This window comes from Rhea americana, unplaced genomic scaffold, assembly GCF_003343005.1.
Source record: "Rhea americana isolate MKP2758 unplaced genomic scaffold, rheAme1 scaffold_19, whole genome shotgun sequence".
Lineage (NCBI taxonomy): Eukaryota > Metazoa > Chordata > Aves > Rheiformes > Rheidae > Rhea > Rhea americana.
Window position 1 is genome coordinate 7,887,322 of NW_028186038.1, and position 26,528 is coordinate 7,913,849.

Consider the following 26,528-nt stretch of genomic DNA (forward strand, 5'->3'; position numbering starts at 1 on the left):
AATCAGATGCATTTCACCAGATGTTCCTAAAGGACATATGCTTTATATGTAGGCATTTTTTTCTCCTATCTGAAAAGGTAACAAGTTAAAGCACGGGCTGCAGACAACATTACTATTGGGATCAACTGAATGAGAAACAGGACAAGAATTTACTTGGCTTTTAGGGTCTCTCCATGCCCATGCCATGCAGCCTCTTCATCCAGCTGAAGTTCTCGAAGGACACGGCTGGGTTTGTAAGCTGCGTTGATCAACAGAGTGAGAACCTAAGGGGGTGCGAGGGGAAAGAAGAGAAAATGTGCTTAGGTTATTTGTACAATAAATCTTTTTTAAAGCACTAGGGTGGAATACGAAATTACTTCTATTCACCTGAAATAGCCAACATCAAAGCACTCATTCATAGCAGGATTACAGATACTACCCAATACTGCCAAAATGAAAAGTGAGAACAGACAACACCTAGGGCCTTCCCAAACCCTCTGAATTTGACTGCAGAGACATGAGTGCACCCAGCAATTCCTCATCATTGCCCCTGTATTACATTCCACTAAATTAAACTGCTGGGCAGGATACTGCAAAACTTGCATAACCTTGAGTAAATCTGAGTTATTATCTTACAGACTGTTTAACACGCGAACTACTGCTGCAGGATTTTGCCGTCTACAAACCCATTGCTTGCTATAAAAATCATACTCCAAAATGTTAAGCTCTCTTCTGTTTTACTTTCATGAACCATCGTAATGTAGTATAATAGTATAATAAAATCAGAATTCTTCTATTACTGTAAAATAAGTTGTGAATTTGGTGAGGGATAGGACAAAATTTGCATTCAAAATGTATTTTTTATTTTTAATATACACTTATCCCAAATCATTCCCAATTTGTGCACAACCCCACAGCTTCAGTCCTACTAATGCAGGGGTCCAGAGCTCTACAACTCCAGTGAAGAGTATTAAATATAATGCAAGTAACAAACTCACTGTGGGATTTGCGCATGTGATTATAGTCATTATCGGAATGATTACAACTAAGCATATGGGGTTCAACTTTTAGCAATATTCAGCATCTGTACATCCACAGGACTTGTGCATTATGCTTCAGCTGGTGAAGAAGGAAAGCCTTCCTGAAGATTAAATGAAGCTGCCAGAGAACTTCACACTTGCTCTTTTTGAGTGCTGCAAAGCTCAAATCAAGCTTATACCAGAGCATGGAAATTTGCAGAAAGGACGCAGGGAAAAACACCCACTGTGGCATTCACTCAGTTCTTGCTCTACGATGGAATGACTGTATCAACAATGTGTAGCATCCTACGTAGGAAAGGATATTCAGCATTTGCAAATGAGCATGCCATGAGATCAAACAAGAAGAGCCACTCCAAAGAAGAGCTGCAAGAGCACCTTCTGATGCCAGATCACATTTAAGGACTGAAGATGCTGCTTGCTACAGAGCCTACTTTTTCCTTTGTCAAGAACTCCAAAGCTGTTGCTTGAAAAGTAACAAGGGTCATTTAAGTTGTCATAAAGGTCCTTAGGCATAGGTTATAGTAGCTGCAGCTTCCTCTCAGAATACAGATTCACCAGGGCAGATCAAACCACTGTTTCATGAAATCAGGATTTTATCTTAGAAGCCACTAGTGCCATACACTTCCAAAGACAGTAAATAACTCTTCTGCATTCCATATTCCAATATACCATCTTTCATGCCCTAATGCCATCAGTCGCAAGTATACAATCTTTATTCCATATTGCTGCAGATGTAAGTCTTGTATTAATTCATCTACCTGAAATTCCAGTTAAGCCATTTAACAGCAACATATTCTCTGCATTGAGCAAGACACAGTAGCAAATTTGCTCAAACAAGGGATACATCTTAAAGTTGGATTTTCCCTCCAACTGAGGATGCAATATAGTCTTTTCCAGAGTCCTGGACCATCTGTGCCCACCGTATGACTGACTAGGTTTGAGCAAGCTTTATCTAATGAGAAAGTTTGAACTTCATGAGCCAAGCAGATGGTACAGGTCTGCTTAAAAATTCACAATTGCATCCCACCACCTCCAAGTGCTGACGGATCAAGCACATGTTTGCAAGAGACACAGCAGATAAATGATTTAATCAACATTATGGGCATGTCAAAATACAGACTTCAATTTTTAAGTCAAATATTTGAAAACCAGAACCAAAGAATAGATCTTACTCAAATATGTAGAACCATGCGTGTGCTGGTATGAGACATGCAAACCTCTATACACAACACAAAGCAATGTGCACCTTCACTGATGCCAAAACAGTGGAAGCTAATCACTTGGCTAAGGGATGACTATGGGTTTGTTTTTGTTTGTTTGGGTTTGACTTTTGTCCCTTTTGCTTTGGAAAGGGAGATGTGCATGTGAGAAAGCAAGCTACTTTTCCATATGCAAAAATGGAGCTTTTTTAATAATCAGCTTAAAGACAGCTGTTAGAGCTAGACTCTTGTTTTATAGTATGCTTGCCAGAAAGTCCTTCTGTCTCTCCAGTAAGAATTACTGTAACTCTTTTCCAGTTGTTATGATACATGGTAGGGAAGGTAAAAATTGCAAAAATGAGCCAATTCCAGTATGTAAAGCAATCATTTTCACGACAGCTCAAGTGCGCAGTATAGTTATGCATTGGGAAACATTCAACTTCTCAGCTCAGATAACTGCACCATGACCTTTTCGGAGATTGCAGAAAGGTAACTGTTGCATAAAGGTATTTGCAAATTTGCTATAAAATAGTTTCAGGAGAAGAGGCAGTTTAGCATTAAAAATGGCCTCTTCTCCCCTCTTCCCCCCCCCCAGCTATATTAGAAATCAGCACTGACTTTTGCAAATCATATCCGATTTCATAAAATAGTGCATGACTTGCACTTCAATTTAAACAAAACAAGAACTCTTTGCTCATCATCAACTTCCGAATCGTTTAAACACATTAATTACCCAGCTAGAATTAGATAGGCAGTCTAGAGTTAATTCACACCGCTACCAGCGGCTCCACCACGTGCGGTAACGACCTTACCTCTTTCAGAACAAGAACGCAGTTCCCAGGTCCCACGGACTGAGGAAGCTCAGCAATCCTGCCCTTGTTAAGGTAAGGCCCTGAGAAGCACCGGTGGTTGAAGTAGATCTTTGGGCAGCAGTACTTTCCATTAATTACCACTGAGAAACAAGAAAGCGAAGATTTAATTCACACAGTGCAACATCCATAGCAAAGAGTGACTTCTTGCCAAGCTTACTATTTCGCCTGCCATAAACAAAGAGAGGGAAGAAAAAATACTTAAATTATGTGAATTTGGGGAGCTCAGCTGCCACATTTGCAATGACATCACCAGTTATTCGATGCTTGAAAAAAATAAAAATTCTTTCGGTACTTCACACGAATGCTGCAACATTGTAAATGTAACAGCAACATCCTCCAAGCGACAGCAGGAGCCACAACATAAACTTCCCCTCATGACTTGGCAATTTGTCGTGCAGTTTTGGCGGTCCCCCTATCTGCACTCTGACCAATGATCTCCTTCAGCCATTTCTAATGCCCTAATCCTTTGAGCAACTCAGAAACAAACAGCGAGGCTAGAAATGCCACTGGGGACTTGCATTAAGATAAACACGACCTGTTTCTACGCAAGAAGAAGGACAGCATGCCTGAACTGGAGATTCTGCCAGTTTGTTGTTTTAGGTCTTTTGCTTAAAACGTTTCTATTCTACAACATGAGAAATCTGTGGGGGGAAAAAAAGAAACAAAAACAGGGAAATCACGAATGACCCACATGTTTTAGTTGGCTTATGGAGGTGGAACTTACTTTTGAGTTTGATCGAGGAAGAGTGTGACAGTAAGCTGTAAAACTGTAAAATAGTGATCGAACACACGGAGGACAGTGTCCAAAGGGAAGCTGAGGAATGAGTTGTTTCAGAAGGGCACTCTTTCCAGTACTGGAGATCAAAGAGAACAAACACGAGGGAACCCCTAGGGACCATAAAATACTGGAACTCGAGCATCCAAATCATCTCCGTGGCGATTTTATGGGCAGTTCAGGAGGGACAGAAGCAAGCTAGACCTTTCAGCTCTGAAAGGGAAATGATCTGGGCCTGTATGACATACTGTCAGAGAGGTTAACACGGAGCAAGGCACATACAAACGTGACTTCTTGCTGATTTAACCCTTTTGCATATATGGGGAGGCAAAGTTGGTTTGTCGCAAGGGAAGGCTGGTCTTTTTCAGAAGCATCTTGGCCAAGGGGATGAGGCAGCTGACTTCGGAGGACAGAAAAGGCTGGGATGCTCTCTAGGACAGAAGGGGGTGAAAGAGAACATGCTCGAAGTTAACAAGCTTGGGAAGGTGAAAGATACTCAACTACTCCCATAAAACCAGAACTAGAGGGCACCCACTAAATCTGCTGGGATTTTTAATTATTTGTTCGTTTACTGAAGCACTACTTTACATAGTAGAGAATGAATTTCTGGAACTTGCTTCCACAGACAGTTGTGAAGACAGACCGTATCAGCAGGGTCAAAGAGGGATTAGAGGATTCACAGGTAAGGTCCATAAATTAAGAGTAAAGGGACTAAGCAAGTATCAACCCTCCAACATCCCCATGGAAACGATTACAAAAAAAAATGAGGAATATAAGGGAATAGACCATGAAAATGGACCGGCTTTACGTGCTCTCTCTAAACAGCTCCTCCTCAGAGACAGGGTCCAGGACTAGACAGATCAGTCATGATACAGTAGGACATTTCTATGTCCTCTTTGAGAAGATAATTTTAGACAGATTAAATCAGATTTTCCAGAAGAAAAAAAATTTCTAGGTAAACAGACTGACTGAATTGACACAGAAGGATCACTGACATAAGAGCAGAGAAGTCACCTAAATCTGGCCAGGCTGTGGGTCCCTCAACACTGAATACAAGACCCAAAAGAGTGAACTCAACAGAGACTTCCAATGCAGAGAATCACGCAACTCGTGGCCCAATTCAAATAGGAGGCTGAACAAAATGATCTCCAGAGTCTCTTCCAACCAACATTTTTCTAAGCTTCTAGGTTACCTCCTTACAAGCTAGGAAAGCAGGCAAGTAGGAGTCTCACTGAAAACCTTTTCTGAAGAAATAATGTGCAATTTATCTGGTGAGAAAAACGATGATTTATGTTATTCTTCAGTTCCAAACCTGGTCATTAAAAATCCCTGACACGTGTGTTTTTTCAAGAGGAAAATTTTTATATAAAAGTTATATTAATTAGGATAATGAAGAAATTAACTATCTGAAAAACACATGTTCATTGTGACCATCTTAAGCTTTTCCAGAAGTTTCATAACCTGGCAATGCCTGCTAATTTGGATTAATATACAAGTACAAATGAAATTGGTAAGCCTATTTCAAACCTACATTAGCAAGCAGCTCTGATTTGTGGATGGGACTACATTTCAACCACAAGAGAAAAAACCTCAATCTACAGTTTGCATCTACATCTTGTTCTGCAAAGTGGGATTTTAACAAATAATCACCTGAATGGTGGAGTTCAAAAGAAAGTGAAACTGTGAGAAACAGAGTTGGTCACTCATCAGGAAAGAAACGCTTTTTTCCTTGCTAAATATGATGCTTTATGGTATTACACCATGGAGAACACGCAAGAACACAACATTCCTAACCATTTGGTAGCTGAGGCACTTCCTAAACACTAATTCCATACAAAATTTCCAGCCAAGTCATCATTTCTCCCCCAAAACTCTGTTGCCACAGAAGCTAGCAGAGTTATCCTCCACTGTTCATCCTAAATTGCAACATCACACCAACTTACATTTTAACACTCTTTTCCCTCACCAGCAATCGAAAGATGCAGTAACTGGTGAAGTGACCTTTGTAGTTCACATGAAGTTCGTTAAATCTATTAAACGGTCCAAGGCTGCTCAAAATTTAAGTTCTATATAATATGCATTAAATCTATTAAGTGGTCCAGTGCTGCTCAAAATTTAAGTTCTATATAATATGTATTGTAAGATACCTATGTATAAAAACAAAATTTTTTTTTTTACTGCAATAGAGCTGTAGTTTTGACTGAGTAACCCTATCATTTAAAGACTTAAATTTCAGTAGCTGATAATGGGCAGATAAATAAACAAAGTCATGTTTATATTATGACTCTATTAAAAACCAATTAAAATGCAAAGCAAGCACTAATCATTTGTATACAGCTTACATTTGGTGCAGCTTCAGATGTGCATTTAGCTGAGCAGGAACAGCAGAAGAGGCCTTTCGTTGCCAAACAAATAGAACTGTATGGCTGTTTCACCAGCAGATGTACTTATTCATCATATTCATTCTTGCAACAGTTTAAAAAATTATTAGCTTTTGCCATCTGGCATACACAGCAGTTTACTGTTTGTATTGCCTTTGTTTATCACAATGAGAAAACTATCATAAAAAACACACTAACCTGCTTCTCAAAGCTAACAGCCTCAGAGTATAGGGGCAGCATGCCTATTATGTTTCTCCCAACATCATTAAATGTAGCAGGTGACAATAAAGATCACCTGCATGGGTCACAGTAAACATTTGGCTCCACATATCCACTGCTGGTCAAGGGGAGAAGGTTTGGCATAAAAATCTAACTTTGGAAGTTAACGCGTTTTTCAATTGCTGGACACACAAAAGTAATTGTCTTCGTTTGCCCACTTCTTCGTTTCTGCCATCTGACAAATCATCACGGACGGAAATCTTCAAACCTTTTCCTCCCCTTCTCCCAATACAAAAAAACTTGTTGACCAGCTGAATGACAAGGTATGCTCTTAGAGGATTTTATTTTTGTTACCCTTACCCTCCCAGGTCAATACCTGAGTCGGAAGAGTTTAGCTCTTGGTTCTTTAGTCCATCATGAACTGTCCTTGAAGACAAAATTCTGAAATAGAAAGGAGATGGTTGGGAAAAGAGAAAGATGGTTACAGACATTTACCTCGCTGTTGCTAAAACCCAACAACTTTCTTAACTCCAGTTCCAGATGTATTAATCTGCTTTTTTTCATAGCCCCTGGTTTGTAATATTCTTAACTGTGTTCTTTCTTTTTTTTGTTTTTCCTTCATGCAAAGACTATCGTTTTTGATTTGGTAATGACTACTGTACTGACACAGCTAGCAGTGATCTTTACTTTCTTGAAGTGCATGGGCTGGTATGCAGGTAATGAAGTCATACAAAGCTAATGACAATCGTTTACATCTTCTACATCCTTAATTTCATTTCACATTTCATGGCATAAAACAACACAACATTTACCTTCCACATTTTGAAGAACAATGAATTTAAAAACACACACAACAAAAATGACTCAAGCACTTTGATTAAAAAAAAATTACAAAAACATGGAAAAACAGTCTGCCCAGTGTTTTAGGAGCAATGAAAACATTGGCAGGACTACTGATAGATCTGGTGTTTATAATGCTGTAAGAGTCAATAAAAACAACTGTCAGGCAATCTACTGAGCATTTTTTGAGCAGGCTCACATGAAAGAGTCTCACACATGCAATACAAAGTTTGTAGATTAATTGTAGATACCACCAGAACTACTCCTTCCTTCTTTTTCTCTTTTGCTCAGTCTGTTGTACCTCAAAGGAACGACAGTGCTCACACTAAAGCAGAAATTTCTGATCAAACTGTGTAAAATCCCAGGCACACATTAGGGCAGCTATATTTCTAAGCACATCTCCTTTATAAAGCCTGTATTATTTGAAAAGGGAATAAAACTGAAAGGGAGCCAAAAAAAAATTCCAGCAGTTTTCCCTATTACAATAATCACATTTAAAAAAAGGCTTAAGCACTATTGATGAACATATACTTAAGATAATACTATTTTTTCTTATGTGAACGGCAGCGTGCACAGATAACGCAAACCTTTAAAAATGAAGTAACTATTACAGTCCCAGAGCCTCAATGACTTGAGCTATTTAATAACTGAGTTCCACTAAAATTGTTAAAAATCCAGATTGCATTCTTACTATATCCTATTTCAGCAGTCCAGGAGGTGTTTCTCCACACCAACAGGAATTACAAGTGTTAAGATAAACAGACTGTGGAATCTCTCGAGCCTCAGTATCACACTTCTACACAGCTGAACTAAGACAGCATGATTGAGCAATTAGGAAAAAAAACTTGTTACTTACTGTTTCTCTGGTTGAACTACTGCAATTTTTTTCTGCTTGTTTACTAAAAAGGAGAAGAAAATATAGATCCCTAAGTACAGGAGGAAGCAAACGTAGTTTCCATTACAAAATACTTACTAGACATTTCCTCTAAGTTACATGCCAGAAAGAATATACGTGCAAAGCCACTGCAATTGTTAAAGAGCTGTCCCACCCGCACATTGGAAGCAACCTGGCTCAGATAATTTGAAGTGACACAAAGGATCTGGCAAACAATTTTCACTAAGAAAACAATTAAAACAGGCATTCTTATCCCCAGCCCGCTGTGAAACCTCACCTTCTCTACATCACTGTTTGCATCGTATCCCACTAAATTATCTGTATTACAAGCCAAATAGGAATTATATGCCTTCCTTTTTAAGGCCCAAAGCTGCTGGAGAATTCAACAAGGCCTAATCTGCCAGCTAAATGGCACTAGCAGGTTCAACGCTAACTTGGAAGTTGCATGAAATCAGCTGACTAGTAACACGTATGGTTAAACTGTTTGCTATGAGCCAAAAAAAAAAAAAAAAAAAAAAAACAAAAAAAAACCCCAAAAAACAAAACTGTGCTGAACCTAAAAAAAACTAGTAGGAGCTGGGTCTACTTTTCCAGCTGGAAGTGCAAGCTATCTACAGCAAGCATCTAAACCTGTAACAAATTCAAGGCTATGTGGATGGCAGTTATGGAACCGTGCTTTGCCCTGTTTGAAAGTGCTGGAGTCTGATATTCACTCTGCGTTGTCAGGTGTCTTCCATTTGATGGCACCCTGTGGTCTGTCCTGTATTCCTTGAGTCTTATTCTTAACTGCCCATCATGGTTATATCCTGCATGCTCTATTATATTTCTAGCCAATTTACATTTGATAACATACGTGAAGCAGATGTGTTTACAACTCATATTGTAAAATTTCTCCTTTCTCCAAGCAAAAGATTCCCTTAAAAAAAAGCAACACACTGGCCTCTTCAGTAATTTCAGGCTTGGTTAGCACAAACTTCTGAGGCATATCTTTTCTAGCTTTCCCCTTCTTCCACCTGCAATACCAATGCCTTGGTATTGCAGGCATTTCCCAGATGAGTTTCTCTTGCTTTGACCTGCAGAACATGACAGCTCATTCCAATCTTATGGCATCTAATAGATATTCAGGAACTTCTTCAGTTTTTCCATCTCCCATTAAACTTTAGTAAGCGGAACTCTCTAACCAGGTGAAGGACGACATTACCTTACACTTCTGACTAGTGTAGTTAAAATAGATAGGATTTAGTTTTCAACATTTTGTCAGTAAGGAACCATGACCACCTGGCCCATTTAGAAAGTCAGCTCCTCATTTCAAATCCAGAATGTATACATACTCAAGACTGTTTTGTTGCTGTATAATTTTACTTGTACAACCACGTATAAAAATCAACAGTCAGATGCTTAAAAATATGCGCGTGCAAGTGTGTGTTGTGTGTGTGTGTGTGTGTATATATATATATATATATATATATATGCACAAATATGTCAAGATATGATTTCTTCAATTTTGAAATCATTTTCTCTATTGTGGCTAATGTATTGTTCCCACACCTCTTACAGTATGCAAGGGTATCATACCAATGCTGCCTGTTTTGGAGTTGTTCTATAGATTCAGACTCCACCAAAGCATCTCTCTCAGCTGGACCAGTCAGCGGAAAGAGTTGTACAAAGCATGAGTTCTCTATAGAGGCTGAAAATTTCCAAATTTAGTGATGACAGAACTAAATGCTGCTCTTGAAGGTCTCACCATCTCTACCAACTCAGCTAACTATTACAAATAGAGCAGAACTGATACCTATTGCTCTGCGAGGAGGTCTGAGCTGATATCCATTCGTCTCACACCAACCCACGGGAAATATATTCATTGATTCCACGCTCACTATACAGTCAGGGATGGGCTTTTTGGAGCCTGTTTTGTTAAGAGAAACAAAAATTGAAACAAATTAAAAAAAAAACAGTCTCATTTGGTTGATGCTTGCTATCTGTTTGCCAATAAAGCTGCTTTTGCTTAAGGTGTCTCTCTGGAACACAACATCAATTGTTTACTCATCCTCTTTTGCTGACCAGCCTCCTTCCTGATCTCATTGATTTCCTTCTAAAGGCTGGAAATGGAAATCCACCATCCACAGTTCAGTAGATGTGCATAGTGCATGGTAAGTGCATGTTGATGCACTTTCAATTAAAAAGAAATTGGATTATAATGGAGAACACCTGAAACAGCCCTATTCTGTTTTACTGAAGAATATTTCTACTAGAAAGTCATCTGCCTAGGTTTCACCAAAACTTGGCTTAGTGACTTGGAAGTCACTCTATTGTAAAAATGTTACAAGGCCCTTGCTGTATAAAAGACACTTATCAGCCTTTTGCATAGTGTATTACCATAGGATTGACACTCTGCATTATATAATTTTTGCTTGGTTTAATAAGCACTGCTATCTAAATCTAACTGGGAAACGGACAATGCAAATGGACTTTGATGTGTTTTTATTGCAGGGAGGAGTGAATTCTTGTCCATATTTAGCAGATAGTGAGTTTGTCCCAGATAATACTCGGACTGGATGATGGTACGACAGAATCGGTGTGTTAGTATCTTCTCCACTGTCAGGCTTACCTTCCAGCTGAAGCCAGAGGTAGGAACCTTTCAGCTTGGTGATTGTAGCAATGCAGACTTCCTCAGGATCAGCTGGGTTCACAGCCTCAAGTTTCATATTCTCTTTAAACCCATGGTCAGAAGTTGACTAGGAAAAAGACAGAATACTTCAGTAAAATATCATCTGTATTTCCTGTTTAAGATATGAATAGCCGTAAACAAGAGTAACACAAAAGCTTCAGTATTTGAATATCATAGACTAATTTGATTACAGAAGGATACACAAGCAGTCTCAGAGGATTTCAGGTGGTTAGTATATTGAATACAAATAAACTATATTACAAATCACAAAATCTAAGTTAAGGAAAAAAAGTAGTGCTGGTACTCAAGAACGTGGAGGCCGAGGCTCCCTGGAAGGACAGAGTCCATTCTACACGACCACAAACTCCCTGTCAGTTGCTATCAAAGCAGCCAGTCTGACAAACAGTCTGACCAGGCTCCCTGTTCTATCATGTTAGCTTGGAAATCCATTTTAAATACACAAACAACACTCCTACTTCATCCAAATGAGGCCGAGCAGACAGCACAGGGAACTATCTTTTTTTGCCTAAGGAAAATTGCACTTGATGACCCAATTTAGTTCATCTTTATCTAAAAACTTCTAAAATGTAAGAATGGAGATTTATCCAGATCTGAAGTGCCTGGATTAAAGATGACAAGTGACAGCCAGACAAAGTACTCTTCCTCCAAGAGCCACTCTGCAACATAATTACAAAATCAATACATTAAGACTTCCAGAACTAGCCTACACTGATTATCTCTTTCCTGAGAAGAGCTGATAAATTCAGTGACCTGTTCTGAGATGCCACAGCTGACAAGACAGAAAAAGGGCAACAAGGACTCATAGCCAGCAACACCCTTTTCAAAATAGGTAATTATTCCTTTTAATTTCTTCCCCTAAGCATTGCAATAGCCCACGTATTGTAAATGTAGTTGGAAGACAGGTATTGACAGTACCTTCTTTGGCTTGACAGAGTGCTCTACTTTGGAGGAGAGCAACACCATCACTGTATCAACAAAAGCCCCAAACCTAGCAAGTACTTTAGGTACTGATTAATATAATGATTATCTGGTATTAATTTAAGACAACTTGGTACTGATTGATACAACCAAATGATTTTTTCAAGCTAAAAGGAAGAAAGATTGAGAGAGAATACCAAGCAAGTGAAACAAGGTCTATGAAAGGCCCTTTTTCCACAATTATATGAGCTCCGAGAATTGATGTTACTTTATGCTGATTCAATGGACTCTTACACATCTCATCTCCAGAAACTACCCGATTCTTTTTGATTTACACTATTATACCTACAGTATTTGTTCTATCCCCTATGTACGCAAGAAGCTGGCATTAACCTACTTCACTTTGCTCTTACTTGCACTCTCCAGACTCCTGTTTCATCAGTTATCACAGCTAATTTAAGTCAAAAGCACGAAGACGAATTTTTCTCACTATCACTCACATATTGGCAAGAAAGGACATTTTTCTGCAAGAACCTTACCAAAGGGAAGCAGCTCTGCGGAGCTGCCTCAGCACCACACTGTTTGAGGTAGTCTGCCCAGTCGAAGTCCTGCCCAGGATAACCTAGGCAAAACACAAGCAAAAGGGTTAATTTAACAGCACAAAAATAAATGACTCATTTCAAGTTGACATCAGTGAAGGTCACTGAAATCCAACTAGGTTCACTCAAGTTTGTCAGCTGTCTCTAGCTTGAGTAAGCCATCTGAAGTCAACCCATAGCATGGTTCTCTCATCTTTAAGATATCCTCTTTTAAGAGAGCTTATTTTCACTGTTCCACCTTGATTCCCATTTTTGGATTGAAATGGCCTCAAAGTAAAATGAAATGACTTCACAGAGCACGAGCTGAAGTTCAAATAAAGTACATCTGCTAAGCCGACAACAGCAGCAAGCAAAACACAGCAAAGCATTTGCATCCTTTAACACGGCACAGATGAAACTCCAGTAAAGCTCCTGCAAGATTACTCCACTGGTGCAGTGCCAACTCTAAATCCTCTCATTTACTTTGGATCAAGTTTGGGACCTTTTTTATTTTTATTAAGAGAGCACCCAAAAGGCGCTCAATGCCAATATATTACTGAACTAAAGATACCAAATACCAAGCTGTTAAAGAGACCAGTTGTTCCTAAGAGACAAACAACAAACAACTGAAGGGAAACGGGTGGAAAAGCAGCGTGCTGCCACGATAGTCTGCAACTGGCAGTATGTTAGTAAAGGGACAACGGAAGCAACTGCCCCAGTAGTGACTCAGAAGCACTTCCCTGCAAGGGACTCCTGTGACTAGGCTTTAAGAAATGAAACAAAATTTAAAAACTAGTCTAAGAAAGCATTATTACTGTGACAATCTAACTATGACTAACTTAAAACGTTAAGTTCAACTATCCCTAAGGGGTGGGGAGGTACGCAGAACAGGACCCATTTATTTTTCCCAGTTCTAATCAATATCGTCAGGCATCTTGAAACCTTACACAGTTCAGAGTACCCATTATTTCAGACCTACTACCAGAAGAGAAGCTTAAAATATTTGTCAGCTTTAGTCACATGTCTAGAGAGCTGCATTTCATCTTCCACATGCAAAACCCCAGGTAATGCCAGGTCAAGCAAAGTTACTTTTTATACTTCACACAAGGAGAGGGAAGAGAAAAGCATCCTATGCTCTTTGCTCCTCTGATGTCACGAGCAGTTAAAACAAAATATTACCAATTCAGTGGTGATGAACAAGAATACTGAGTCCTTGGTTTTACAATACCATTGACATTTCGATTTTGAGAAAGGTGTAAATAATTCGGTACCTGAATATCACTCCCCAGTTCCCTTATGTCCTGAAGCAATGTTTCAGCAATCTGCTACTTGCCTCATAGGTCCTTTGAAAAAAATACTTAATTATCTCCTAAGCGATAAGATACTCCCCAAATATTATAAGACACTGAGCAGGAATGTTCCATTTTGACCAGAAGTAAAAATCTAATGCAATGACTGTGAGCTTCTGTTATCATGTTAATTAATGCTGAAATCAACATTGCCTTCAGCACTGAAGCAGATCCTCCATTCTTCCAGATATTCAAGATTTTGTTCAAAACCAGCATGCCCAGCCACTGTCATCTTTTCAAATCTGAGGATGCACCCAAGAAACTTCAGCTTTACTCAAAGCTGCCATTTCTCAAAATTTGATCTTTCCTGCTCTTTGCTTGTGCTACTGCACGTAATTCTGCTAAAGTGTTGTCCCAGACATAGTACTCTGGGGACTGGCCACCTACTTCCTTCATAGAGGAGCGAGCACGACAAGCTTGCACAAACATACCTAGTGGGGGACTGAGATGCAAGCCATTCTTCATACTCCATTGCACAGGGAAAATACCAGCACTGTTGACATGACAAATGTAAGACTGGCTGGCTGTGCGTTCTGGTCTCAAGTCATCAATTTCTATCATGAAATATTTTTCATCGTATACCTGTAGTTAGCCAAAAGAGAACCACGTGGTCTTTAAAGTAGCAGATATTGAACTACTTCTCCCTCTTCCCCATTTGGTAACTTTATTAAACAGCAACACTAAGTTGTTTAACACCAAATACACAAAAACGGGTTCATCAAAACACTACGTGCCAGGACAACTCATTAAAAAAACGACAGAGTTAATAAGATTAACTGATGGTAGCAGTAAAGTAGGTGCATGGTATCTTAGCTTTAAAGTTTTTCTCACTACAATAAGAAATATGGAACTGTCTTATGGAAAAAAGTAGACAAATTGGAGTTTGGGGTTTTATTATTATTATTCTGTAAAAATAAACTGCTTATTTTGACAATATTTGTGTCCCAGGACAAATTGTCACTAGCAAAAACACCTGAAAAATTCCTAAAATAGCTAGAAACAGAACAAACATCATGAAAAATAAATGATTATGCTTCACTCGGAACTGGTTATGCCTTTGATATATTTGCATTCAATTTTAAGAAACTGTAGGTTAGAATTTAAGAGAGAGAGGTCACCGAAATGTAATGTATCATACTGAGAAAATATTTGTCCAGAAGAAAAGGCAATATTTTCTGGAAAATATTTAAAAAATTAAAATATATCCTAGTTTTATGTTGTGCAAGAGTTGGTTTACTACATGAAAGCAGGTCTCTTCTAGAACCTTTCACCAGTTTATTAATACAGGAAGGTATAAATTGCTCAAAACCCGTTCAGGTTTTGGAGTTTTCCTTTCAACTTCTAAATCCACGTGTGAGCCCTTGTTTCAGAGCTTATATATAATAACGACATTAACTTAAGCAAAAATGAAAAACAAAACTCCTTCTTCAATCAGCTACTCAAGATTATGAGAAACTGAGTTTCATTTTAATACTCTAAATTTGACAATTTCAGCCATTTGGTCTTTCAGCCTGTTTCTTAATAAAATTTTCCCCCTCCTTTTTTAACCCAATGTCTTCCCCATCAGCAGCTGTTTTACAGGCACTTGTCCTCTAAGGTTCAACTATTTCATTTGAATGCAGTTTCAAGATTTTAAGATAATCAGTTAAGCAGACCTTCCTAGGCATTTAGGAACACAAGTGGCAATTGAATTGAATCTTATCGGGACAAGTCAGTAAAGAACCTGGGTACCTTGACAACTGTAGCAGGAGAAATGACAAAAGGAGCCAGTGGGTCCACAGCTTCTAACTTCATGCCTTCAGAGAACGAATGCACTCCAATCACAGGTTTGTCCTGAAAGATCAAGCATCACACTGCTCATCACCCACCTTTAAGAGAGAATATCTACCTTAAACATGTTAGCTAAAGAGGGTAACTTTAACCTTTATTAGTTCGTTCTAAGGAATCGATGTGTCAGAGTACAAGTACTGGCTGTATAATGAAAACAAAAGGCCAGCTACGCCCCGCCGAGGCTGACAGTTCTCTATGAGTTTTAAAAAATTGAGTCCCAAAGATTTCCTCCTCTGGTGTTCTCCAGAAGGAAGCAAGATTTCACAACACAAGGTGGTCTAATCAGTCAATGAAAAGGAGTTCGAACAAAAAATTACTCAACATGAGCTAAACTAAAAGAGAACTGTAAACATTAAAATTATTCATGTGCAGTCTAACATAAAAACCTGCAGAAAAGTGTTCCTGCTCTGGAAGTACGATCATCCTGCTCTGCATATGATCCTTTAGCAATACATTCAAGATCAATAGCCACTCCTCTCCTGTTCTGTCCATGGGCCAAAATTAAACTGAGAAAGCCAAACTAAGGGCCTGCAGGGACTAAATTTACATTCCCATTTCTCTCAAAATATGCTCAGCATCAAGAATTTTATTTCAATCCATATAAATTTAAATTCAAACTCATTAGTAACATTTGCTTGCACTTAGAATATGATATACTAAACAAGCATACATATTATACAATAAATGTTGCTATATTAGGTTATGCATCAGGTGATACACACGTTTAACTCTTGATTTACTTAAAAATCAGGAAGAATGTAGTAACGTTGCACTCTTTCTGGAGGACAATAATCTGTAAGGCCAGTTGTTAGACAACGGCAGATGCCACTATAAAGGATCAGAACAGGGGATTTTTCCTAGCATAATAAGTAATGGCCCTAATAGTTGTGAAGGGTGTGTTGTAGAACTGCATGGTAATACGATTTTTTTTTTAAACTAGAGGGAGAGAGGAAAAAAGTTAAAAGAGGGAAAAAAAAAAAGCATACAGGAAAGAAAAAAAAGTTTGAACAACAGTGGCAGCCTTTCCTCAATCATTTCTTAGTAATTTAGCATTTTCATTGTGTCATCTGTAGCATGAAATTATATACAGTGTCTTTACCTTAAAAAGATCAGTAGGAACTGATGACTCCTCTTCCTCCTCTTTCACCTTCCTCAGGATCTCTTCCCAATCTGCTTCACTCTTCAAGGACCTAATGGCTTGAGCAAAACCCAAGGGAAACAGTGAATGAAATCACCTTCTCTCTCCCCCCCACTCAGATAGCAAAGCAGTAAAGCCAAAAGTTTGATATGTGTTCCTTTAAGTGCTAAATTCTATCTGTTCCAAATCTGTGCAATTACATTTCTTCTTAAAAACATACTGCTTTGTTAGACATTTAGATATCATATATAAAAAAAAAGAGACTACAACTACAATCCAGTGTCAAACTACACTGGATGACCTGTATGTTGCGAGGTCTAGTTTTTCTTAGAAAGCAGGGGTCTCATCAACACTGAGGAAAACTGATGGAGAAAGGCAGGACCAGGAAACAACGTGCAGCTGGGTAACGTCAGTTTGTCTTGTGATAAAGCAAGCAGAAAGCTAAGACATGTCTGTGATTGCACATCACACATCCCTCTGATAGAACGCGAACCACTTTTACTAATAATACGTATAAAGGCTCCCTGAAGTCAAGCCTGTGAGGATATCAAAGCCTCTCATGCAGACATTAAAAGAAAACTAGTATAACAGCTACATTAAAATCATGACCGACCATTTTTAAAATGGTATTATTCACTTAAATAGTGCTTTGAAATCCATTCATCTAGTTTCTGTTAGTAAATAGGTACAAGCCAAATCACGATTTAATTTCAGCAGAGACTGGTCAAGGCAAAGGCAGTACTCTAAGAGATTTCAATCAAAATTGTTTTGTTTTCATGAACCAGATTTCTTCTTAGCTTAGAGGGAAAACACACAAAAACACCACAACAAGAACAACTGTTCTAAAAGAGCTGATTCCTGCAACTAACAGCATGAAACATGCCAGAACCTTAGATGTGTATTTGCTTTTGAGGAAAAGCTTTATAGGGTTACTCCCTCCAGCAACGTTTTCCAGTTTTACCAAAGTTTATTGCTCTGTGAGTTACCAGTAATAGAAAAGGCTCCTGCGACGGCAGGAGAGTACTTTCCTGCACTGGAGACAGATAAACTTTCAAATAAGTTTGATTAGTCCTTCCCAGAAATAGATAATGGAAACAAAACCCCATAGCCCAGAATAACTACTGTGAAGCACACAATTCTGCAAGAATAACAGATATATAGAAGAGGCAGGCACTCAGCAACAAGTTGGTCTACCACCTACCCTGAGAGTGGAAAACCATCATCTGTCCTTTTTAAAGACATTTTGATATGCACATGATGCCTCTTTAGACAGAGCCTTAAATAGCCTAGAGCACATGAAGTCCCTACTGGGAAAGTTCCTATTGAGCAGTATTTCAACATGGAAAACTTGATTGCTTTGCTCCCAACCACCTTGTAGTGTTCAACAGATTACTTTCTCCCCATAAGTATACAAACCTACCAAAAATAACCGCAAAAGCAATCCTTTCCTTTGTATACACTACCACTTTGCACAAACAGGTGGAAGATTTTTACAGGGAAAAGCAGTTAGTAACATTTGAACAAAGAGATAAAAAGTCTTGTACTACTACTTACTGGTGTTTTCATTTGTATTTCACTTAGGTACAATATTTGTCAGATCATACCCTGATTACATGCAAGCGTATGTATCTGGAATACAGATTTAGAACACTAAAGCAATAGCAGCATTCTCAAGCCTATGAATATAATCAGATAACAAAGATATATATTTTGAAATACCTAAAGGTGGTTGCAGGTCATATCCCTGTTGAGCTGCCCACCCCACTTGATGAAGGAAAGGGTCCAGGTAGAATATCCATTGGTCAAACTTGTCAGAATCCTCCACGCCTTCGTATCGCAACTTAAGTCTCCCCCCGACGTTTTCTACCACGTTGACAATCCAGGCCTCCAAGCAGTCCCGAAAGTTTTGCAGTTCTAGTCTGGAGCCTGGTGCAATGAGATCCAAAGGATTTTTTCCTCGGTGAAGCTACAATAAGGGAACAAGAGAAACATAAACCAAAGTTTTCTGTAAAACAGAGGAAAACAAATCCTGTACTTCCACTTCTATTCTGTTATTAGACACATCCTTTCTGAATAACTGAAGTACCAACACAGCAGTAAAGAAATACAGCTCTCTTGCTAAGGGCAACAGAATTTACAATTTTAGGATCTCTGCTGCTTGCAGCAGAGCTTTTGTACTGCCTGGAGGTGCAGTCACACATTTCACATTAAATCCTCTTCATTTTTTTTCAGAAGCAATAAGCCCTTACATATTTGAAGTTTGAAGGAAACAAGGATAAAACGTTTTAAATTTGACTCCTTTAGTACATAAAGGTGATGAGACTGAAAGGATACAATGATAAAAACATTAGCTCCAAGGAAGATTTCAACAATGTTTTCCAAAAATTGATGTTCTGTACTTTAGAATCAGACTTGATATGAGGTGATCAAGTATTAAGTGCAGAGAAAGGGATAACAATTTAATTGTTTACTAGCAAAGATGCAAGATGCAAGTGAAACAGTAACCTGTCCGTTAGCAAAAACAAAAAAATTGTTGAAAGGACTCAAATGAGAAAGGGGACCACACAAAAGGTCAGCTAAATAAAGGACTATTTCCCTAGAGCTATGTGAAGGATAAGCAGCCTAGAAAGCAGACTGAGACCAAAAGGTGTTTGAAAAAGGTCTTTCTTCTGATAGGTCTAATGAATAAATAGCCAGCCCAGACCTGTAGTGACAGATATGTTCCAGGATAACACTATCAAAATTAAATGCTGTAAATAGGAAACATTAGGCAATGGAAGTAATTTTTTCTTAAATTCAGTCTCTTACTACAATGCCACCTAAATTTATGAAAGGAGTTGAACCGACAATCTGAATATTGGTACCAATTGCAAGTGGTCACTCACAGTGTCTTCACTGGCAGAGACAAAAAACCGCCCACAATTTCCAATCAGCCCATTTGAACGCTTACCCCCTCCAGCAAGTTAGCGGGAGCACTGCATGCTCCTTTCAGCACCCGCTGAAGGAATTCCTCCTGGTCAGGAATCTTGTCCTTGATACCTAAGTTAAAAGCGAGGAAGAAAAGTGAGGAAGACAGACTGTAATTCTTCCTGCTCGTTAAATGATTAATTGGGCACCGAGACATTACTACGTTCTTGTGTCGTTTAACTCAGAAGAATCTACAATACACCCATCAGGAGCATCTTAAAAGAAGAAACAAAATAAAACAAAAACCTTTCCTTTCAAGGAAATTACAAAGTTGCAGAATTTAGTGGATGATGATTATGGAAACCACAAGTCCTGGTGTGCAAGTAATCCCAGTTTTGAAACTAAACAACAACTCTCCGGTGAAAGATCAACCTATTACTGTAAGTCACAGGATTTCAGGTAAACACAGCAGATAACCTCAACTTGTCATCAGAAAAACACCACCTGCTCATAGCAGCAGTTAGGAAGGTGGCTTGCCAGGCTTATAAAGGACAAAAGTATACTTTAAGAAAGTGTGTACTCCCTCTTTTGCATTTGGAGCCATTACCTTCAGGCACTTTGAGAATCTTCTTGTTCTGTTCACACCAGCCAATGGGGTGCAAATCAGCTGTCATGATATCACACCAAAAGTCAGCCTTGCGGTCCTCCCCGTATCCATCGTAGCGCAACAGGAGCAACTGCCCACAGGTGGTAATGATGGTGGCTACCCAATAGGTGTTTTGGTCAGACTTGACAGCAACTTCTAACTTCATACCAGGGGCAAAACCATTCTGTAAACTCGTATCCACCTGAAGGGAGAGATTGCCACATTTCATCACTTCACAGAAATTTTGTGGAACAACATGGAGAACAATTTAGACATGCTCAACAGTAAAAATCTCAAGCAGAATACTGTCCAGTCTCCTCAGAGTGACAACTTCGTCATGTTACCTGACCCAAATTAGATTGTACACAGTCTTCATTAATGAAATCTCCTCCTCATTTTAGAGTATCTTCTTAGCCTTCAATTAATACATGCATCCTCCTGTCCTGGGAAATACCTCACGCGTTACAGCAAGGCTTTCCAACTCACAGCTCGGCTGTCAAGCTAGACAAAACTAGAGGTTAAACGCAGCAACACAACCTTGATGTTTGGTGTTAAACAACGTTTCCTTCAACCTTTTTGGACACAGAGCCTGTTTAAAATACATACACATGCTTTAGATAACAATATAAGTGTCTCCTCCACCATGTTCATTTAAGCAGGTGTGAATCTGCATATACTACAGAATAAGGATGTTTAACTTTTCTACTAGGACCCCAAACACTTTTGTATTGTGCTGTGCACGTGTGCACACACGTGGCACGTGGGTGAGGAATCCGACTGCACAGCAGCCATACTGAAATGTGAACTCTCTAAAGTAAGGGCAAAACATGAAGTTCCTTGCATCCCTAACTTCTCCCAGCAAAAAATACTCCTGAAAGGGCAGGAAGATCCTACCTGTTCTGCTCCTGCTACAGTATGCTTCCAAGCTACATTTAATGCCATAACCTCAGGCTTAATTCAAAATCCAGGACGATGAGCCCTTGTTCACAGCTGAATTTAACTGGTGTTTTCTTTCTTAAAGGGCCCCGAAGTCCCATTTCCTCTTTGAATCAACAGCCAGAAAGGCTTCAATATGTTGGAGATGCGGGAGATATTTTCTGGGTTATCGATTACCAGTAAGGTGCTGATGGTTCAGTAACTGCCATAGCTATCACAGCACACACTGGCTTGCTAAAACAAATAAAACACCACCACCAAGGCCCCCACACACTCTTAAGAGAATCACATTAAAAAAAAAAAAAAACACCTCTCTTTTTAAGCATTAAGACCTTTAAGTATCACATTCTCCACTTACAGAATCCCCTGCTTAAAAGCAAACCAAGCAGGACCCAATACCTGCAGATCTCTTTGAAGTGACATTACAGAATAATCACTTCAAAAAAGATACTGCCTTTTTGAAGTATCTTTTTTTAAGTATTTTAACAAAATACTTAATATTCTGATTCCTGAGAGAACAGCCATGAGCTCCACACAAAGCCTGAGGAATCAGAAACTCTGCACAGAGCCTTGCAGCTGCCTTCTGCGGAGAGCCATATTCAAGCAAAACCAACAGTGATGGATGGAGCTTCCCCTGAGGTCAGGAGAATTCCTCAAAATGCAATCGTGCATGTTTCCCTGGTGGATACGCTGGAGTGCAAGAAGTTGGCACCCTCTTCTGGTAGCTGGCCAAGATGACACCACTATGCGGTTTAATGCACAGAACTTCATTTCTTTAGACTTGACCACTGAGAAAACGAGTTGGCAGGAGCTTCTTGGAAAGAGCTCAGAGGATATTTTCCATGGAGCTGTGGATCTGAGAACGCTACCTTCCCCTTGCACGTACGGCAAGCTGAGATGGCCACTGAGCATGTAGTGACAACATCAGTCCCTGCCCGCTCCTTCCCATCATGTATTATCCCCCTCCTTTTCGCAGCCATGTCACAAATCAAACTAATTTTGATTAGGGTATTTGAATCAGCTCAGAAAGTTGCTTTTCAGCATATTTACAGAACAATTTCTCCAAGAGCTCTGCTAGTACAATGGAGAAGACCACATGGAAATGGGTGTTAACAGCCAAGAGCAAAAGCTGACACATGTTAGAAATCGCTCAAGTAACATTTCAAGTGAGGAAGAAACAGAGGAGAAAAGAGGAACATAGAGCATATTAAGTAAGGTAAGATGAAAAAAAGACAAAATGTCTGAAGACCATGCAAGTACGCAGAGCAAATATATAACACTAACTTTTATATAAAAGTTGCACAAAAGAATTAAAAAGAATATTATACAATTCTAATGAAAGTGTATTTAGACATAGCATGGGGATGACAACACTGGCATCCAGCACCACTATGGGTATTTGATAAGGTCTTTTTCCTGCTAGACTGTATACAAAATAGTCACTGGGATCTCAGTAGTGTTTACATTTTAAAAATGCAAACAAATTAAACATTAAAACACATTTGAGGAAGTAGGTCCCATTTTCCAATGCATTTTGCCCACAGTTAGAACATTCAACTTAATATAAGCATACAAAAAAAGAAAAAAAGGGGGGCCTCTCATACATCAGCAAATCTAGCTTTTTGCTAACACAGGCTACGTAATCATGGATTACACTTCAACCTGCTCACGTATCCTCCTGCAATGTGAGTTAGGTATTTCACACCAAGTGTTCATAACAGAAGGCTGGTCAGAATCTTACTACTCCAATACTTAAAAACAAACAAACCCCAAAACCTTCACTTTCCCTCTAAAGTTTATTTATAGCTAACACGCGCCCATTTAGGATGTCAACGTTATTCTCAGCTACCTATAAAAAGCTGTTGCTTTTCAACTAGAGCCACAGAGACTCAACTTGGAGGGACCACTAGTAGCTAATGCAAAGACATCAGTGCTTGTGTGCTCTCCACTGAAAATTTCTCCCTAGTTGTATCCTGGAATCACACCAACCTTTTCTTAGGGCTTCATCGCATGTACAGGTTGTCATTATCCTCTAGGAGGCACGGAGGTTCTTCTCCACTATCTTTTCCAAACCGTTACCTTCTAATGGACATCAGAAATCTTGAGCAGATAACCTTGTGCTATTGAATTTCTTTTAAGAGAAAGATCTAGGTGATGTGATACTGCTGGAAGTATTCTGCTTGTCAATTCTGTGTCAGCAATAATTTTAAAAAATGTCATGTCAAGCTTATTACAAAGCCCACCAAAACTGGCTTCCCGACAAATGCTGAAGGAAGTCTGCTAGTAAATGCCACGCAGCCTGGCAGTTCCCCTTCCAAAACAACACGTGGGCCTCTATTTTCCGCCTATCTGTTCATGCCACTGAACAACACTTCTGGCACTTCTGTCTCTCCAGCTATGGTACGGAGAGCACCAGCGAAGTTCGCGCAGCTCAGAGCCACCCTGGTTTTGCCCACAAGAGGGCATCCACTGCACCCAAAAAGAGAAGGATGAGCCCGCTACGCTTTGTCTGCATTTGCTCGGTAAAGCACTCTCCATGACAATACCGCTCGCACCAGCAGAGCTGTACTGTAGTCCACGCATGTATGGAACAATAACAATAAAAAAAAGCATGGACCATTATTATTGTCATTACCTAATCGCATTTCTGATGGCTGTGGCAATCTGACCTCTTGTTTACCCAGCTGAGGGGGCAAAAGGGTGCAGTACGTGGGTAACAAAGTCACCGAAAATGTGTGACCTAACAATTACCAAAATATAGCTGTCATGTTAACTCAGTTGGCCACTACTAGAAAGTTGGCATTACAATTATTTTGGTCTGAGCTATGATATAAATCTTCTTTAATAGAGATCAAATAAGGGAAAATACACCGGAGAAGTAGGCAGACTGCATCTTGCACGACGACTACAAAATGCCATTGGTGCAATTCCATACTACTCCTCAACTGGGGCTGCATGAGCACTACCACTCTCAGTAAGCTTGTTCTTGCTAGAGCCTTCATGCACTAAGAAAAACACCAAAGCAAACATAGGTCTTGCCTCTTGAAAAACTAGACACCCAAATGCTTATTTTGAACAAAAAGCTTACAATCCCAACGCATCGACAGCCTCTACGTTTACTGTACACCTTCACTAACAACACAACTGCCCTATTTTAACACATTCCTTAAAGTTTCTTTTATATTATATTAATATAACTTCTGCAGGTTACCTTTCATTTCGGAAAACTTTGTGATCCTTCAGTGAATGGAGCTGAGCTTGTTAAGTCTCTTGTACTGAAAGCAGGCAATACTAGATGTGAACACCAGAGCCCCGCTTTTCTAAGACAGGTGCCACAGAAGTCATGACCCTCACTGGCACGGGGTAAACGACCCAGAGCTGGTCTTTGGAAGAATACTGAATAGCAACTTTAACAAGGAGTTTGACAAGGATACATGGCAACCTGGAATGTATTTTAATAGTTGGAAGTGATCAAAGAGTTTTGGGAATCAGCTCTAACATAGCTCATCTTCACTGACAACTCAATGCATCAAGCCAGACCAACAGCCTTTATGTTCAGATCTCAGCCAAAGGAACGGTACAGTCCAGAGATTCAGCAACAGACACTTGATTCAACAATACCCAAGAGCAAAGACAAGGGCTTAACAAGACTTCATCCCATCCATCATGCCTGTGACCTACAATTAGCCTAATTAGTCTTCTAACTATTGCAGTCAAGCATTACATAGAACTATTATTTGCTCCTTGGGAATCATCATTAAAACCTTCTCTGAGAGCATGTTTGAATTCTGCTATTCAAGAATTTGTGATATTAATTCTAAACCCCAGCTCCTCCCTCCACAGCACTTCTCCAGTAGCAAAGACCAAAAGAGACTGGCCAGTTCAGGCTTCAAGGCAGGTGGATGGGGGAAGCCAAAGCTTATTTGCTGGTGTACAGAAAAGACTAGAAGTCCTCAACTCTCAGCACTTGAGGACAAGATTATGCAATGCTATGTATACAAAGAAAGTAGAGAAACAATAACAAAAAAGGAAAATTCCTTCTTTTTACTTTAATTTGATCCTAGTTTGTCTTCTGAATTTGAGTGCCCCAGTTCATTCAAAAAAACCCTAAATATTCAGCATATCAAAAGAATGCAGGAGAGAATAAGTAAACATACTCTCCCTTACTCACATGCTTAAAAGATCCATGGGGGGCTGCAGTTGCTCCTGTGTCTTCTAGATACTCATCCCAATTGAATTCCATTTCTTCCACACCAGAACCAGCATCTGGAAGAGAAGATAAAAACCTGCTTTGCAATCTGTTGGCTTAAGCTTTAGGCTTTTAAGAACCACAGTAAAGACCACTTCAGTTCTAAATGGCTGCCTACACAAACGTCCAATGCACTTCAAAACACCAACCATCCTATTTAATTTGGATCCACAGCAACCCAAATCCTAAGAAATTAAAGAGTATTTTATACTAGATTTGGTCTGAGAGGTAATAAAACCTTGGAAATTTTGCTTCTGCACAAGTTGCTTCTGCATCTGACACAGGAGAGAACAGGCGTAATTGTGCAGTCGTATCAGTAAATATGTATGGAAGCGATTCAGAATTCTGGGCAAGCCAGTCCTTTAGTGCATTAAATTCAAAACCTGCCAGGAAACAGCAATATCAATAGCAAGCGGTTTGAAAAGATCAAAAAAAACAAAAAAACCAAAACAAACAAACAAAAAAAAACCCACACAGGGAAATTAAGTCTCCCACCTTCATCACCCCAATTCTTTTCTTTTGTGAAAGATGGTGTTTATTTAGATGCTATAAAACACCAAAAGTACAGAGCAGGATTTTAGGATAGTTCGAAGGAAGACAACCTGGCATGCAACTGAAATCAAGAACATTTAAATTAGTCATTTAAAATATCAACTCACAACGCGCAACAATTTCCGCGGAGCAAGAGCCACCTCATTTGGGGATGCAAGTCAGAATGGGCTAAAAGCACGCGGGCCACAGGTCAGTGCTCACTCCTGCTTGTAGCGAAGCAGTTTAACGCTGCGCGTCCAAAAAACCACTACTACGTGCCCTTGTGAGACCTTCTGAAGGGCAAATATTTGCCCAAACGCCTGAGTATCTTTAAATGGGTGGTGGTGGTGGGGAAGCCACTCAAGTCTTCACTGTAAAGAAGGTTCATTTTCTCCTCAAGCTGAATGTTAAGCGCATCTTTGACTTTCCATTGTAATTCGAGGAATTATCATTTCCCCAAATTTAGCAGTGCATATTTAGCTAGCTTTTGTTTGCTGATGACAGTATCTGTTTTAAAGGCAGCTCATCTCTCTCCCAATCCTGGTTTCATTTTGCTA

General features: G+C 39.4%; 1 protein-coding gene across 1 annotated transcript in view; it reads right to left on the bottom strand.

Moving 5' to 3' along the window:
- Positions 1-26,528, bottom strand: part of SFMBT1 (Scm like with four mbt domains 1) — a 41,550-nt gene that overhangs the window by 10,059 nt on the left and 4,963 nt on the right. Inside the window, exons 2-15 of the mRNA XM_085302528.1 lie at positions 25,363-25,457; positions 20,217-20,457; positions 19,653-19,741; positions 18,422-18,668; positions 16,664-16,761; positions 15,466-15,567; positions 14,166-14,316; positions 12,347-12,429; positions 10,809-10,935; positions 9,993-10,106; positions 8,162-8,204; positions 6,842-6,906; positions 3,031-3,170; positions 154-263 (exon numbers count right to left, since the gene is read on the bottom strand). Coding sequence (XP_085158654.1) covers positions 154-263; positions 3,031-3,170; positions 6,842-6,906; positions 8,162-8,204; positions 9,993-10,106; positions 10,809-10,935; positions 12,347-12,429; positions 14,166-14,316; positions 15,466-15,567; positions 16,664-16,761; positions 18,422-18,668; positions 19,653-19,741; positions 20,217-20,457; positions 25,363-25,457 — 1,705 coding nt within the window. The remainder of the gene's footprint in view (positions 1-153; positions 264-3,030; positions 3,171-6,841; positions 6,907-8,161; positions 8,205-9,992; positions 10,107-10,808; positions 10,936-12,346; positions 12,430-14,165; positions 14,317-15,465; positions 15,568-16,663; positions 16,762-18,421; positions 18,669-19,652; positions 19,742-20,216; positions 20,458-25,362; positions 25,458-26,528) is intronic.